The sequence below is a fragment of the Dromiciops gliroides genome, chromosome 2 (genome assembly GCF_019393635.1).
Source record: "Dromiciops gliroides isolate mDroGli1 chromosome 2, mDroGli1.pri, whole genome shotgun sequence".
NCBI classification, from domain to species: Eukaryota; Metazoa; Chordata; class Mammalia; order Microbiotheria; family Microbiotheriidae; genus Dromiciops; species Dromiciops gliroides.
Window position 1 is genome coordinate 662,103,544 of NC_057862.1, and position 17,374 is coordinate 662,120,917.

Sequence of the window (17,374 nt, forward strand, 5' to 3'; positions counted from 1 at the left end):
TTTTTCACTTTCTTTCATTTTTTCTCTTTTATTCAAGTTTTCATATACAAAATTACTAACATTGTAATGTTTACATAATCATACATGTATAACCTACATTTGATTGATTACCACCTCACAGAGAGGAAGAGGAGGGAGGAAAGGAGGTATAAAAATTGAAACCCAAAACTATAAATAAAAATGTTTCTTACTTTTAAAAAAGAAAGAAACATGCTCCAATAGGAGCATATATAGGTATAAGTAATATATAGGTATAGGTATAAGAAAAAAGTAAATTAAAAATAACTATAAAATTCCATCTCATGCCCATTAGACTGGCAGCATTGATAAAAAAGGAAAATGACAAGTGTTGGAAGGGTTAAAGGAAAATAGGCACCTGGATAAACTGTTGGTAGAGCTGTAAATTGGTCTAGTCATTCTGGAAAACTATTTGTAACTATACACCCAAAGTTATGAGGCTGTGCATAGTATTTGACCTCATGATACCATTCCAAGGCCTATACCCCAAAGAGATCAAAGGAAAAGGAAAAGGTACTATATATACAAAAATATATGTGTTATTTTTTATATTGGCAAAGAAATAGAAAATAAGGGAGTAGCTATCAATCGGATAAGGGCCAAACAAATTATGTTACAAGAATATAAAGGAATGAAATTGAGTTATTAATTATAATGATACATAGTATGATTATTATTGCATCTGTCATAAAAATATGAACACCTTTGGAGCATGAACTATTTTTACTTGTCCATTTCTCACCCAAGTACTTACCATTCTACTGTGGACATAGGTTAATAAGTGTATTTTTAAATGATGATTTCTGAAGGCAGAACAAAGCATACATTTTTATATTTTATTTTTCCTATTTTGTTCTTTATATCTGCTTTCACAATATGACTAATCTAGAAACATGTTTTGCCTGACTACATATATATAACATATAACAAGTTTTTGCCTTCTCAAAGAGGATGGGAGAGAAGAAAGCAGAAAATTTGTAATCCCAATTTTTTTTAAAGGTTAAAAATTGCTTTTAAATATAATTGGAAAAAAATGAATTATTTTCAAATAAGCAAAGGTGCTTTCTTTCTTCTTTCTTTCTTTCTTTTTGTGGAGCAAGGAGGGTTAAGTGACTTGCTCAGGATCACACAGCTAGTAAGTGTTAAGTGTCTGAGAACAGATTTGAAATCAGGTACTCCTGAATCCAGGGTTGGTGCTTTATCCAGTGCTCTACTTACTTGCCCCCAAAAGTGCTTTTTCATGTATTCATTCCCTGTTGATTGGTTGGAGAGAGGAAAGACTGAAGGCAGGAGTCTAAAACAGGGGGGTATTGCAGTCCCACAGGACAGAAGGGAATGACTGTAGCCTTCTTTGGTGTATCTCTGAGCCAGTGCCCCTTACCTTCATAGCCTCACACTGGGCAATGATTTACTAAGGTCCACATTTCAAGAAACAGTCACAGCCAGGACATGGGTTGGATCATAGGATTCATCCTCACCTTTAGTGAATGGCTAGAATGGGAAAATGGGGTGAAGGGTAGAGATCACATTGTCCTCCATGAGCTCAGAACAACTGCAGTAATCTTATGTAGTGAATGACAAAACCCATTCACTCAGGAATGAGGCTCTACTAAGCTTTCCCAGAGACTAAGGCTAAGCTCCCTTCAGTGTCAGCCAGCCCCATCTCTCTTCCTCCTTGAATTCACAACATCTCCAGCAGGGGGCGGGAGAGGAACGTGTGTATGAGCAGATGCCCTTGAGGTACCTCCAGAGCCTACAGGCTGTGAGCTCCTGCCATCTCTGCCCCCTCCCCAGGGCTGGGAGCTCTCTCCTGGTTATGGGGAATGTAGGCCTGGGGCACAGAGAGAAGCCCCCCCTCATTCATCCACAACCAGCTCCAACCATTCCCACATCAGACACTAAACAGGAGCCTGTCTTTTCTCCTGAGGTCACACACTGAGGACAGAGAGGAGGGAGGCCCCTCCCCCAGAGTCAGGCGCAGCCAGGGTGACTCAGGGTGACTCACAGTGTCCTGAGAGGAGGCTCAGAGCAGACCTGGGGCTCTTTTGCATATGGAGCCCCAGGGGCCTGCAGGGAGCCCTGCTCAGGGTAGAAAAGCTTCCTCCCTCCTTGCTGCCCCCTCAGGGCTCTGAGTGCTCTCTCTGCAGGTGTCTGAAGGCCAGGATGGTCTCCCCATGGCAGCTCCTCTGGCTGCTGGTGCTCTGGGCTCAGGGTAAGACCCAGCAGGGCAGGGAAGGGGTGAGGAGGTCACAGGTTTTCAGGGATTAAAGACCTGATGACCCCTGGATCCAGGGGGTGAGGGAGCTTAGGGACAACACAGGCAGATGGGGGCTGAGGAGCATGGACAGGCCTGAGACTATAAACATTGTGAGGTCTGTGGGAAAGATGTTTTATGTCCCATGTTGACAATAAAAACAACTTCTTGTCTGTCATTTGGGATTTCAGGATCTCCACTGAATTTTCTTGTCTATACCCTTTAACTTGGACATTCACCCATTTCTGTCTTCCTCTCATTTCGTTGGTTTCCTAGATTCCCGAGGAGCCATTGTGCTGAACCAGTCTCCAACCTCCTTGTCTGGGTCTCCAGGAGAGAGAGTCACCATCAGCTGCAAGGCCAGTGAGAATGTATATAACAACCTTCATTGGTACCAGCAGAAACCAGGCCAAGCCCCCAGGCTCCTCATCTATGGGGCTAACAGCCTGGCATCTGGAGTGCCTGCCCGGTTCAGTGGCAGTGGGTCTGGGACAGATTACACTCTCACCATCAGCAGCTTGGAGCCTGAGGATGCTGGAGATTATTACTGTCAGCAGGGTTATAACTGGCCTCCCACAGTGCTTCAGGCCTGAACAAAAACCTCCCCAGGCTGCTCAGGGGATTCAGCTCAGAGCAGCAGCTGCCTCCTCTCTGGTCCCCAGGCCAGAGCAGACCCTGCTCTCTGGGCAGGCTCACATCTCCCAGGCTTCCCCTTTCTGACCCCACAAGTCCCCTCCTTTCTCACAAAGCCTTGTCTGTCACATGCTCTGTCCCCAAGGCAGAGGGGAGGCAGCACAGCCCCCTGGGAAACCAGGGAGAAAATCAATAGAGGGGAAATACTGACATTCCAAGTCCATTTGGTAGCTTTGCCTCCACCTCAATTGTTTCTCTTCTTGGGAGCATAAGTTCACGTTGAGGGGTCTTTGCTCCAGTTGTTTGTAGCAATCATTTGTTTGTTTGTTTCCATGTTTGTTTCTGTGGTTCAGTTGCATCTGACCCTTCATGACCCCATTTGGGTTTCCTTAGCAAATGTCCTGGTGTGTTTGTCCATTTCCTTATGCAGCTGGTTTTACAGATGAGGAAACTGAGGCAAATAGTCGTAAGTGACATGACCAGGGTCCCATAGCTAGTAAATTTCTAAGGTCAGATTTGAACTCAGGATCATGAGTCTTTTTGAATCCAGGTCCAGAGACATTGGGTCCATCAGACAGTGCTGAGTGGGAGCAGGGAGTTCTGTAACTCCCCCCTTAGAGAAGATGACCACCAAGTGCAAGGGCCAGCCTAGCTCCTGGTCAGACTTGGCTGAAGACATGGACCTGGAGGAAATCGTTTGCACAGGGCAGAATCTGAAGCAGAACGTCAAATTCCCCTTCCTGCAAAGTGCTTTGTGTTGTGATGTTTCATCCCACTACCTGAGGAGAGGGACCAGTGTATGTGTCACTGCTTCTCCTTGTTCAAGCCCCTTGTCTTGGGAATCTTTTGTGGTAAGCATCTCTGATAGGAAAGAACCAGTAGTTGTTTTGGACCTCATTGGCATGTGACCTTGAGTAGCTTTTCATTTTCCCTGAGGAGAAAGCACGAGGTGACCTTCCTGGGGTTTAGAAGGTCGGATTGGCTCTAGTTGGCAAGTCCCAGATGTGTTTTCTATAGATATAAGTTCTGGATGCCGGACTGACCTGTGAAACCCCAGAGAAGGTCACTCCTGGACACTAAAGTGACATGGCTTCTCCTCCCATGCCTTCTCCTCATGGCAGAGCTTCCCTGCAGTATCTCTCCAGAAGGGGACACCATTCTAATTTTCACCCAGTTATATCAGATTCTTTAATTTCTCATAATGGTTTCAGGATAATTAGGCAGGTGATGCAAAAAGGGATGAAACAAAGATGAAAATTATATTCTTAATTGTCTTGTATTAAAGGTAACTTATGGGCTCCTTTGCGGGTGGCTTAGGAAAGTTTTTATACATTTTGAAACACATCTCAAGTTCTTTTCAAGAAAGGTAAAGGAGGGTAACTTTTAGAATGTTGTGTGGAGATAACATCTGTCTGTAGAGCATACAAACCTGGTTTCTTTATTTGACATGTACTGTTTTAAAGTTAAATATTTAAATGTTCTACAATCGAAGTTGACTTTTATATAAGTTCATTTGTGATCATTTTCTTATGAAAGTATTCTGCAATCTAAATTTTATGTGAGGATTATATTTTAACAATTGAGTAAGATCTTTCAAAGAATTGTTTTATATATATATATATATATATATATATACATACATACATACATACATATATATGTAGTTTGGAGAGAATTAAGAGTTCTGCTTTCTGTGGTATTTTTTTTTTCTTTTATGTTTTTTGTTGTTGAGGAAAATGGGCTTAAGTGACTTGTCCAGGGTCACACAGGTAGTAAGTGTCAAGTGTCTGAGGCTGGATTTGAACTCAGGTCCTCCTGAATCCAGGGCCTGTGCTCTATCCACTGCACTACCTTGCTGCCCCTTTCTGTGGTATTCTGAGAGAAAGCCTGCAGGTATCAAGGTAACATAATCCTTGGGCCTGTTGTTAAAAATGCTTGTTAAAGAAAGAATTGGATAAAGCTTTAAACAATATGGGAGGGGCACTAGTGTTATAATTTTATTGAGCTTTCAATAGGAACTCTAAGAAAATGGATCTACGGGACGAGTGCCCTGGAGACAAGACATCTTCCAGAATGTCCCCAAGGAAAGTGGTTCCAGAGATCTGACAGCTACATGGGACATCTAAGATTCTCGATGAAACTGATAACTGAATGGACACTGGAGGACGGGAGGGGGGAGAGGGGAAGGGGGAGGGAGGGGGCTAATACTGAATTTACAAATATGATGCTGGATTACCTAGGTGGCTCAGTGGATAAAGCAGCAGCCCTGGATTCAGGAGGACTTGAGTTGAAATCTGGCCTCAGACACTTAACACTTACTAGCTGTGTGACCCTGGGCAAGTCACATAACCCCAATTGCCTCACCAAAAAACGAGAAAAAAATATCATGCTAGCAGAGGACTGAGGGAGACCCAATGGTCAAAAACAAGGAGGAGGGATTTGTGAGGAAAAAGTGGGCCCCCTCCCCATTAAAATTGAAACTGCCTGGGGACTTAAGTGTCTGAGAGGGAAGAATAAAAAGAGGTGCTTGAGAAGCTGATGTCCACAGGTGGGGCTTAGTTTCTCAAAAAAGGTTCCCACTGGAAGAAGTGAACAATGCAGGGGGTGGCAGGGTGCTGCCTTGATGGAGTAGCCTGTGCCTACATATAAGATTGTAACCCTGGGGACCAGATCACCCTTATAAAAACAGGCCTTCCAAGATGCACATTGCTCTGCCCACTTGGGGCTGAGCCCATTCTCAAGAGAATGTGAATAAAGTGTTTTTTTTTTCTTTTTTAACATCCCAGTGCTGTGTCTCAGAAAATTTTTCCATGTTTTTCACACCTAGGGACTCCTTGATTGCTTACTGAACAGTTTTAGAAATGAAGAAATCAAATGCCCCCTACTCATTGTCTTGCAGCTATTAACCTTGTAGTATTAGAAGGGTTAATTCACAACATAGAAAAGAAATTACATTCTCATTGCCAAATTCAAACTCTGAATAGTTCACATTGTAAAAACATCCTGCAGTTGATTCTGACCTTCCCAGCCTGGCCAGTGCATGGAAGGTGTGAGGGAAAAAGAATCCTCTTCTCAATAATTCTCAGGAACTCAGCAGTGAGGTAACAAAGGCTCTTTATTTCCTTCTTGTGAGGAGGCACCCGAGTGTGCAGCTAGTGGGTGCAAAGAAAGGGGGCTTGCAGGCCCTGGTTTTTTTGTTTGTTTGTTTGTTTGTTTTTTGTTACAAGAGGAATTTTTTAAAAAGAAACCAAATCCTAATAAACCAATCCAAATCTTCAAGCAGACAAACTGTACAAAAAGACATGGAGACTCAGGAGCCAAGATGGCGGAGAGGAATCAGCAAACTGCCTGAGCTCTCCTTCTGTTCCCTCAAAAAGAACACTGAATCAAGCCTCTGGACAGATTCTGAAATGACAGAACCTGCAAAGAGGCAGAGAGACACAGTGTTCCAACCAGAGACAATTTAGAAGACTTCAGGAAAAGGTCGGTCTGACTCAGGCAAAAGGGAAGCAAAGTGCAGGGCAGAAGCCCAGCACCGAGGTGGGGGTCGGGGCAAGTCAGCAGGAAGCTGCGGGCCACAGCCGAACAACTGAGGCCCCTGCAACCTGGCTCAAAAATCTGGTGGCCAAGCAGGAGAGTGGAAAACCTACCTGTACCAGCCAAGAGGGAAAGTTGCCAGCTGGAGGGCCATGAACAGGGCCACTGATCCTAGCGGGCTCAGACAGGAAGTGCAGGAGCATGGAGAGACTGCACACAATAAAGTCCTCAGTGTAAAAAGCTGGTGAAACAGCACCTATACCCCTGCACAAGAAGCCCAAAACCCTGGTGCCCCCAGAGCAGAACTCAATTTAAAAAATAAATAAATAAGCTGCAATAATGAGTAAGAAGCAAAAAAGAGCCTTCTCCATCAAGAGTTTCTTTATCAATAGGGAAGAAGCAAACACAAACTCAGAAGAGGACAATACCCTCAAATTGCCTACATCTGAAGCCTCACGAGAAAAGGTAATTTGGTCTCAAGCACAAAAAACCTTCCTGGAAGAGCTCAAAAAGGATTTAAAAAATCAATTGAGAGAGGTAGAAGAAAAAATGGGGAGAGAAATGAAAGCAAAACAAGAAAACTATGAAAAAAGAATCAGCAACTTGGAAAAGGAAGCACAAAGATTGACTGCAGAAAACAATTTCTTAAAAAATTCATCTGGCCAAATGGAAAAAAGGTGCATAATTTCACTGAAGAAAACAATACCTTAAAAAATCCATTTGGCCAAATGGAAAAAAAAAAGCTCATAATCTCATTGAAGAAAACAATGCCTTAAAAATTAAAATGGGGGGGGGGCAGCTAGGTGGCCCAGTGGATAAAGCACCGGCCCTGTATTCAGGAGTACCTGAGTTCAAATCCAACCTCAGACATTTGACACTTACTAGCTGCGTGACTCTGGTCAAATCACTTAACCCCAACTGCCTTACGAAAATAAAATAAAATAAATTAAAATTGGACAGTTGGAAGATAAGGAATCCATGAGACACCAGGAATCAGTCAAGCAGAATCAAAAGAGTGAAAAAATAGAAGAAAATGTGAAATACTTCATTGGAAAGACAACTAATCTGGAAAACAGATCTAAGAGAGACAATTTGAGAATCATTGGACTGCCTGAAACCCATGATCAGAAAAAGAATCTAGACACCATATTCCAGGAAATTATTAAGGAAAACTGCCCTGATATCATAGTATCAAAGGATAAAATCATCATTGAAAGAATCCACCGATCACCTCCTGAAAGAGACCTCAAAAGGAAAACTCCAAGGAATATTGTAGCCAAATTCCAGAATTATCAGGTGAAGGAGAAAATACTCCAAGCAGCCAGAAAGAAGCAATTTAAATATCATGGAGCCACAGTCAGGATTGCTCAGGACCTGACAGCTTCAACATCAAAGGACCGCAAAGCTTGGAATATGATATTCCGGAAGACAAAAGAGCTTGGATTGCAGCCAAGAATCTATTACCCAGCAAAAATGGTCATTGTCTTTCAGGGGAAAAGATGGACATTTAATGACATTTGTGACATTCAATGTTTCCTGACAAAAAGTCCAGAACTGAATAGAAAATTCGATCTTAACATACAAGACCCAAGAGAAGTTTAAAAAGGTAAACAGAGGGGAAAAAATGTTATTCAATTAGGTTAAACTGTTTACATCCCTACATGGGAAGATAATACTCATAACTCTTTTTTTTTTTTTTTTTTTTTTTTTTTTTTAGTGAGGCAATTGGGGTTAAGTGACTTGCCCAGGGTCACACAGCTAGTAAGTGTTAAGTGTCTGAGGCCGGATTTGAACTCAGGTACTCCTGACTCCAGGGCCGGTGCTCTATCTACTGCGCCACCTAGCTGCCCCAATACTCATAACTCTTAAGAACTGTAAATGTATTTGGGCAAAGAGAAGGACTTTACACAGAGGGTATAAATAGAAATTGTCTTTGATGTGGTGATACAAAGAAAATTACTGGGTAGAAAAGGGAGTCTGTGGGGAGGAGAGGAAAGGAGAGGGGGAATGGGGTGAATTATATTATATGAAGAGGTGAAAAGAAAACCTATTACAATAGAGGGAAAGAAAGGAGGGGTGAACATTGTTTCAACCCTACTCTCATTAGATTTGATTCAAAGAGGGAATAACATATACGTTCATTGGCATAAAGAAACTTAGCTCATTCTTTAGGGAAGCAAAAGGGGAAGGAAAAGGGGGGCTGATAGAAGGGAGGACAAAAGCAAGGGAGAAAAGGGTAAAGAAAAGAGAAGGGGGTGATAAAAAGGGAGGGCAGATTGGGGGAGGCCGGGGTAAGAAACAAAACGTGGGTGAGGAGGAATAGGGCAAAAGAATGGGGAAAAAGTACAAAGTGGGTAAATAGAATGGAGGGGAATAGACAGTTAGGAATATATTCTGCTTCAGCTAAAGTAAAAAAAGCAGGGGTAGCAATCCTTATCTCAGACAAAGCACAGGCAAAAATAGATCTCGTTAAAAGAGATAAGGAAGGAAATTACATCTTGCTAAAAGACTCTATAGATAATAAAGTAATATCAATATTAAATATGTATGCGCCAAGTGGTATAGCATCCAAGTTCTTAGAGGAGAAGTTAAATGAGTTACAAGAGGAATTAGACAGTAATACTATACTACTGGGGGATCGGAATCTCCCCCTCTCAGAATTAGATAAATCTAGCTGAAAAACAAATAAGAAAGAGGTGAATAGATTACTAGAAAAGTTAAATATGATCAATGTCTGGAGAAAATTGCATGGGGATAGAAAGGAATATACCTTTCTCTCAGCAGTACATGGCACATTTTCAAACATTGACCATGTATCAGGGCACAAAAACATCATAGTCAAATGTAGAAAGGCAGAAATAGTAAATGCATCCTTCTCAGGTCATGATGCAATAAAAATTACATGTAAGAAAGAGCCAGGGAAAAGTAGAATGAAAATCAACTGGAAACTAAATAACTTCATTCTAAAGAATGAATGGGCCAAACAAGAAATCATAGAAATGATCAATAACTATATCCAAGAGAATGACAATAATGAGACAACATGCCAAAATCTATGGGATGCAGCCAAAGCAGTGCTTAGGGGAAAATTTATAGCTCTAAATGCTTACATGAATAAAAAAGAGAAAGAGGAGATTAATGAATTGGGCATGCAACTTAAAAAGCTAGAAAAAGGCAAATTAGATATCCCCAATTACATACTAAACTAGAGATCCTGAAAATTAGAGAAATTAAGATTGAAAGCAAAAAAACTATAGAATTAATCAATAAAACAAAGAGCCAGTTTTATGAAAAAACTAATAAAATAGATAAAATATTGGTTAATTTGATTTAAAAAAAGACAGAAGAAAAGCAAATTAGCAGTATCAAAAATGAAGTGGAAATTAAATCAATAATCAGGAATTATTTTGCCCAACTGTATGCCAATAAATTTGACAATCTAAATGAAATGGATGAATATTTACAAAAATACAAACTGCCCAGGTTAATGGAAGAGGAAATAAAATCTTTAAATAAACCCATATTAGAAAAAGAAATTGAACAAGCCATTAATGAACTCCCTAAGAAAAAATCCCCAGGGCCAGATGGGTCTACAGGTGAATTTTACCAAACATTTAAAGAACAATTAATTCCAATATTATACAAATTATTTGGAAAAATAGGTGAAGAAGGAGTTCTACCAAATTTGTTTTATGACACAAATATGGTGGTGATACCCAAACCAGGCAAAGCAAAAACAGAGAAAGAAAATTATAGACCAATTTCCCTAATGAATATTGATGCTAAAATCTTAAAGGAGATTACAGCAAGTGATCACCAGGATAATACAATATGACTAGGTGGGATTTATACCTTGAATGCAGGGCTGGTTCAACATTAGGAAAACTATTAACATAATCAACCACATCAATAAAGAAAACTAACCAATGGGGCAGCTAGGTGGCTCAGTGGATAAAAGCACCAGCCCTGGATTCAGGAGGACTTGAGTTGCAATCTGTCCTCAGACACTTAACACTTACTAGCTGTGTGACCCTGGGCAAGTCACTTAACCCCAATTGCCTCACTAAAAAACAAAACAAAACAAAAAACTAACCAAAATCATATCATTATCTCAATAGATGCAGAGAAAACTTTTGACAAAATACAGCACCCATTCCTAATAAAAACACTAGAGAGTTTAGGAATAGGTGGAGCTTTCCTTAAAATGGTAAAGATATTATTTCTTTTGTTTTTGGTGTTGTTTTTCCATTTTGAGGTTTTTCGTCATTGCTCTGATTTTTCTCTTAGAACATGACTAACGCAGAAATATGTGTAATGTTATTATGTGTGTGTGTGCGTGTATATATATATAAACACCTATATCGGATTACCTGCTGTCTAGGGAAGGGGGGAGGGAGGGAGAAAAATCTGAAATTGGAAAGCTTGTATAAACAAAAGTTGAGAACTATCTTTACATGTAACAGAAAAAAAATAATACTTTATTTAAAAAAAAAAAACACGGAGAGAAGGCTCCTTGGGAAGGGGGTAGCAGCTCCACCAGAGAAGCCAATTGGGCCCTGCCTTCCCCATGCACTTCCCACCCCTAATGAATCCACCTCATTTGCCCCCAGCCAGAGCTGGCCTGGCCTGCATTCTCCCCCAATGCCAGGGGAATGCTCCAAGGGCAGCGTGACCTCCAGCCTCCAAGGCTGCTTCTGTTGGCAAGTTCAGTGTAGGAGAACAGAGCTCCCCGGCCGGTCTGTCGTCCAATGGTCTTGTTAACGGAGGCTACTGCTGGCCTGGGAGCTGCCCATACCCGGATGCTCTGGCCTGTGTCGGTTATTCTTTTCTTTCTTCTTCCTTTTCTGCTCAGGATCTTCTTCTTTTTTCATTTTCTTGTTATCCAAATAGGACGGAGTTTCTGGGGGGACGGGGTCCTGGGTCCGACTCCCGTTTGTGCTTGTGCTTATTCTTCTTCTTGGGGGGTTGGAGATGCATCAGGCAGCATTGCTCTGGCAGCGGGCAGGAGTGCAGGCGGAAGCCTGCCAGCATGGTGCCCGTGATAGGGGTGAAAGAACCACCAAGGATGGGCGGCCTCTCGATCAGAGAACGGAGGCTGCTGTTGTCATGGGAGCCGGGCAGGTCAATCATCCCGGGCAGGTCGGGCAGGAAGTCACTCAGCTTCTCCTTCACCTTCTTCCTGCAGAATTTATTGTAGGCATGCTCCAAGTTGTAGTGAGTGATCAGATTGGTGCTGCCTGTCAGGTCCGTGCTGCCTGGGAGTTCCCGTATCAGGTAGAAGGGTCTGCACCCAGCTGCCGCCTTGTCAGCGCCGGGAGGAGCTGGGGCGGCAGCAGGTGGCGGGACCGTTCCAGGGCCCCCGCCTGCAGGAGGAGGTGGAGGGGGCGGCTTCCCCTGCCCAAAGCCCAGTATGGCTGGTAGCAGCGGCAGCTCAGTCTGTGCACCAAAAAGTGCTGTGAAGTTCTCCATAGCATGGACAACTCTGCCTCTGCTACAGGTGCTGCGTCCTTTGCAGGCCCTGTTATATACCTTAGTCCCTAATGTGAATGGACCCTTCCCTTTTTCATCATTGGTCCGATTACTCAAGGGTTACAATCCACAGGCAAAAACTAGCTAATTGGAACACAGTATTCCCACCCGGTTTCTTGTATGGGCATAACCAGAAGTGGACCTTGTACATCCTTATATGGACACAACCCCAGAGAGGACCTTATTGAGACCAAGGCTCCTTGAACCATGTGATTTTGTTAGCCTGAGGGGGAGGAAGGGATCTGAGACCTTTGTCCTACAAACAGGTCAGGAGGAATATGATTAACTGTTATATCCTCATTGAGAGGAGACAACTACCCATTTTCTTACAGGAGGCAAGAGGATCTTAGAATTAGCTTTATCAGTGAAAAGGAAAAAGAAAAACTCTCCTTGCAGACAGACAAGTACAACACTTTACAGACACAGAACACAATAAAACACACAAACAGACAAACCCTGTGTGACAGAGATCTCAATGTTTAGGTGAGTTTTTCCAGTCTACCTTACTAGAGCCCACTCTGGGTGTGAGAGGGAGCAGGGAGGAGGAGAAGAGGGAGTGAGGAGAGACTGAATTTACTACCAGCCAGTCCCACAGCAGAAATCCTCTGAAGGGGAGAGGCTTTTTTTCTGTTGTTCTGCATGGTTCCCTCAACTCTGAGTTCAAACTTAAGACAACAGAGCTAGTATATATGGGATCACTGTAAAGTTTCCCTCGTGCCTGCAGAGTAAGTCCAGTTGCAAAATTTAGGTCCCATTTCATGGCCAAAAATCTTGAGATTCTAACTGATATTATGCCAGGAAGTGCTTCTAAGGTCAAATGAAGCCTAATTGTTCAATTTGCATCTCAAAGGAGAGGAATCCTTTAGCATCCTGTCTCCCTGCCTAGGAGAAGTAGAGCTGTGTGAGCAGTTGACCTGATATTTTCCCTGCTTCCAGGGAAATATCAAACACCAGTCCCACACTTGTCAGGGCATCCCCCAATTCTCTTGTGTGGACACAAGGCATGGTCCTTGCAAAGGAGACACTACCACTTTGGCCCTATGACCACCAGCCTCCCTTCTCTTGGGCAGCCACCCCACAAGGGAAGAGGGTTCAGGGCAAGGTGAGAGGGTTCAGGGCCTGAGGGAGAAAATACACAAAAAGGATCTTACCTTAGGTTGTTGTGACAAGAAGAAAGAGGAAGGGTTTTCCTGGTCAGGGAACCAGTTATATTACAGCTAAATGGGTTCTTAAAAACATTCCACTTTCAAAGATGGCAGAGAGGAAGCAGCAAGCTGCCTGAGCTCTCCTTCTGTTCCCTCAAAACAAACATTAAATCAAGCCTCTGGACGGATTCTGAAACTACAGAACCTGCAAAGAGACAGAGAGACACAGTCCTCCAACCAGAGATAATTTAGAAGACTTCAGGAAAAGGTCGGTCTGACTTGGGCAAAAGGGAGGCCCAGCGCAGGGCAGCAACCAAGTGCTGAGGGGGTCGGGGCAAGTCAGCAGGAGCTGCAGGCCACAGCCAAACAACTGAGGCCCCTGGAACCTGGTTCAAAAATCTGGTGGCCAAGAAGGACAGTGGAAAAACCTACCTGCACCGGCCAAGAAGGGCACGAACGGGTCAGGCGGGAGCAGATGCCGGGGTCCGGCGCCTGGCTGGCCAAGCACAATCAGACAGGAAGTGCAGGGCGGTGGATCTCCACACACCATAAAGGCCTCAGAGTAAAAACCTGGTCACACAGCACCTATACCCCTGAACAAGAAGCCCAAAACAGGGACCCTGGTGCCCCCAGAGCAGACCTCAACTTAAAAAATAAATAAATTAGCTGCAATAATGAGTAAGATGCAAAAAAGAGCCCTCTCCATTGAGAGCTTCTGTATCAATAGGGAAGAAGCCAACACAAACTCAGATGAGGACAATAGCCTCAAATTGCCTACATCTGAAGCCTCACAAGGGAAGGTGAATTGGTCTCAAGAACAAAAAGCCTTCCTGGAAGAGCTCAAAAAGGATTTTACAAATCAATTACGAGAGGTAGAAGAAAAAATGGGGAGAGAAATGAAAGCTAAACAAGAAAACTATGAAAAAAGAATCAGCAGCTTGGAAAAGGAAGCACATAATTTCACTGAAGAAAACAAAGCCTTAAAAAATTCATTTGGCCAAATGGAAAAAAAGGTACATAATCTCACTGAAGAACACAATACCTTAAAAAATTCACTTGGTCAAATGGAAAAAAAAGTGCATAATCTGATTGAAGAAAACACTGCCTTAAAAAATTCACTTGGCCAAATGGAAAAAAAGGTACTTAATCTCACTGAAGAAAATAATGCCTTAAAAATTAAAGTGGGACAATTGGAAGATAAGGAATCCATGAGACACCAGGAATCAGTCAAGCAGAATAAAAAAAATGAAAAAATAGAAGAAAATGTGAAATACCTCACTGGAAAGACAACTGATCTGGAAAACAGATCGAGGAGAGACAATTTGAGAATCATTGGACTGCCTGAAAGCCATGACCAGAAAAAGAATCTAGACACCATATTCCAGGAAATTATTAAGGAGAACTGCCCTGATATCATAGAATCAGAGGATAAAATCATCATTGAAAGAATCCACCGATCACCTCCTGAAAGAGACCCCAAAAGGAAAACTCCAAGGAATATTGTAGCCAAATTCCAGAATTATCAGGTGAAGGAGAAAATACTCCAAGCAGCCAGAAAGAAGCAATTTAAATATCATGGAACCACAGTCAGGATTGCTCGGGACCTGGCAACTTCAACACTAAAGGACCGCAAGGCTTGGAATATGATATTCTGGAAGGCAAAGGAGCTTGGATTGCAGCCAAGAATCTATTACCCAGCAAAACTGATTATTCTCTTTCAGGGGAAAAGATGGACATTTAATGACATTGGGGACTTTCAATCTTTCCTGATGAAAAGACCAGAACTGAATAGAAAATTTGATCTCAACATACAAGACTCAAGAGAAGTTTAAAAAGGTAAACAGAGGGGGAAAAAAAAGTTACCCTATTAGGTTAAACTGTTTATATCTCTACACAGGAAGATAATACTCATAACTCTTAAGAACTGTAATGTATTTGGGCAGAGAGAAGGACTTTATATAGAGGGTATAAATATAAATTTTCTTTGATGTGATGATACAAAAGAATTAAGGGGATAAAAAGGGAGTCTATGGGGAGGAGAGGAAAGGGGAGGTGGAATGGGATGAATTATATCATATGAAGAGGTGGAAAAAAACCTATTACAATAGAGGGAAAGAAAGGAGGGGGGAACATGGTTTCAACCCTATTCTCATTAGATTTGACTCAAAGAGGGAATAACATATACGTTCATTGGGATAAAGAAACTTAACTCATTCTTTAGGGAAACAAAAGGGGAAGGGAAAGGGGGGACTGATAGAAGGGAGGACAAAAGCAAGGGAGAAAAGGGTAAAGAAAAGAGAGGGGGGTGAGAAAAAGGGAGGGCAGATTGGGGGAGGCAGGGGTAAGAAGTAAAACGTCGGTGAGGAGGAATAGGGTGAAAGAAGGGGGGAAAAGTACAAAGGGGGTAAATAGAATGGAGGGGAATAGACAGTCAGTAATAATAACTGTGAATGTGAATGGGATGAACTCTGCTATAAAACGGAAGTGAATTGCAGAGTGGATTAAAAACCAGAATCCTACAATATGCTGTTTACAAGAAACACATTTGAAGCAGAGAGATACACACAGAGTAAAGGTAAAAGGCTGGAGCAGAATATATTATGCCTCAGCTAAAGTAAAAAAGGCAGGGGTAGCAATCCTTATCTCAGACAAAGTGCAGGCAAAAATAGATCTCATTAAAAGAGATAAGGAAGGAAATTATATCTTACTTAAAGTTACTATAGATAATGAAGTAATATCAATATTAAATATGTATGCGCCAAGTGGTATAGCATCCAAGTTCTTAGAGGAGAAGTTAAATGAGTTACAAGAGGAATTAGATAGTAATACTATACTAGTGGGGGATCTGAATCTCCCCCTCTCAGAATTAGATAAATAATAGCCAAAAAATAAATAAGAAAGAAGTGAATGAGGTGAATAGATTACTAGAAAAGTTAGACATGATAGATGTCTGGAGAAAATTGAATGGGGATAGAAAGGAATATACCTTTTTCTCAGCAGTACATGGCACATTTTCAAAAATTGACCATGTATTAGGGCACAAAAACATCATAGTCAAATGTAGAAAGGCAGAAATAGTAAATGCATCCTTCTCAGATCATGATGCAATAAAAATTACATGTAAGAAAGAGCCAGGGAAAAGTAGAATGAAAATCAATTGGAAACTAAATAATTTCATTCTAAAGAATGAATGGGCCAAACAAGAAATCATAGAAACAATCAATAACTTTATCCAAGAGAATGACAATAATGAGACAACATACCAAAATCTATGGGATGCAGCCAAAGCAGTGCTTAGGGGAAAATTTATAGCTCTAAATGCTTACATGAATAAAAAAGAGAAAGAGGAGATTAATGAATTGGGCATGCAACTTAAAAAGTTAGAAAAAGAACAAATTAGAAATCCCCAATTAGACACTAAATTAGAGATCCTGAAAATTAAAGGAGAAATTAATAAGATTGAAAGCAAAAAAACTATAGAATTAATCAATAAAACTAAGAGCTGGTTTTATGAAAAAACCAATAAAATAGATAAAATATTGGTTAATTTGATTAAAAAAAAGAAAGAAGAAAACCAAATTACCAGTATCAAAAATGTAAAGGGTGATGTTACCACCAATGAAGTGGAAATTAAAGCAATAATTAGGAAATATTTTGCCCAACTGTATGCCAATAAATTTGACAATCTAAATGAAATGGATGAATATTTACAAAGATACAAACTGCCCAGGTTAACTGAAGAGGAAATAAAATCCTTAAATAAACCCATATTAGAAAAAGAAATTGAACAAGCTATTAATGAACTCCCTAAGAAAAAATCCCCAGGGCCAGATGGGTTTACGGGTGAATTTTACCAAACATTTAAAGAACAATTAATTCCAATATTATACAAATTATTTGGAAAAATAGGGGAAGAAGGAGTTCTACCAAATTTGTTATATGACACAAATATGGTGGTGATACCAAAACCAGGCAAAGCAAAAACAGAGAAAGAAAATTATAGACCAATCTCCCTAATGGATATTGATGCTAAAATCTTAAATAAGATATTAGCAAGGAGATTACAGCAAGTGATCACCAGGATAATACACTATGACCAGGTGGGATTTATACCAGGAATGCAGGGCTGGTTCAACATTAGGAAAACTATTAACATAATCAACCACATCAATAAGAAAACCAACCAAAATCATATGATTATCTCAATAGATGCAGAGAAAGCTTTTGACAAAGTACAGCACCCATTCCTAATAAAAAC

At 41.3% G+C, this 17,374-nt stretch overlaps 1 protein-coding gene and 1 gene segment (V, D, J or C); one reads left to right on the forward strand and one right to left on the reverse strand.

Moving 5' to 3' along the window:
- Nucleotides 1-2,105: 2,105 nt before the first annotated feature.
- On the forward strand, nucleotides 2,106-2,865 carry LOC122741047. The segment is given in 2 exon segments: nucleotides 2,106-2,230; nucleotides 2,549-2,865. Coding segments are annotated over 2 exon segments (366 nt in total).
- Nucleotides 2,866-11,199: 8,334 nt separating this feature from the next.
- LOC122737999 (mediator of RNA polymerase II transcription subunit 19-like) lies at nucleotides 11,200-11,923 on the reverse strand. The gene is given in 2 exon segments (XM_043980040.1): nucleotides 11,200-11,370; nucleotides 11,372-11,923. Coding segments are annotated over 2 exon segments (711 nt in total). The 5' UTR covers nucleotides 11,912-11,923.
- Between the last annotated feature and the right edge of the window lie 5,451 nt (nucleotides 11,924-17,374).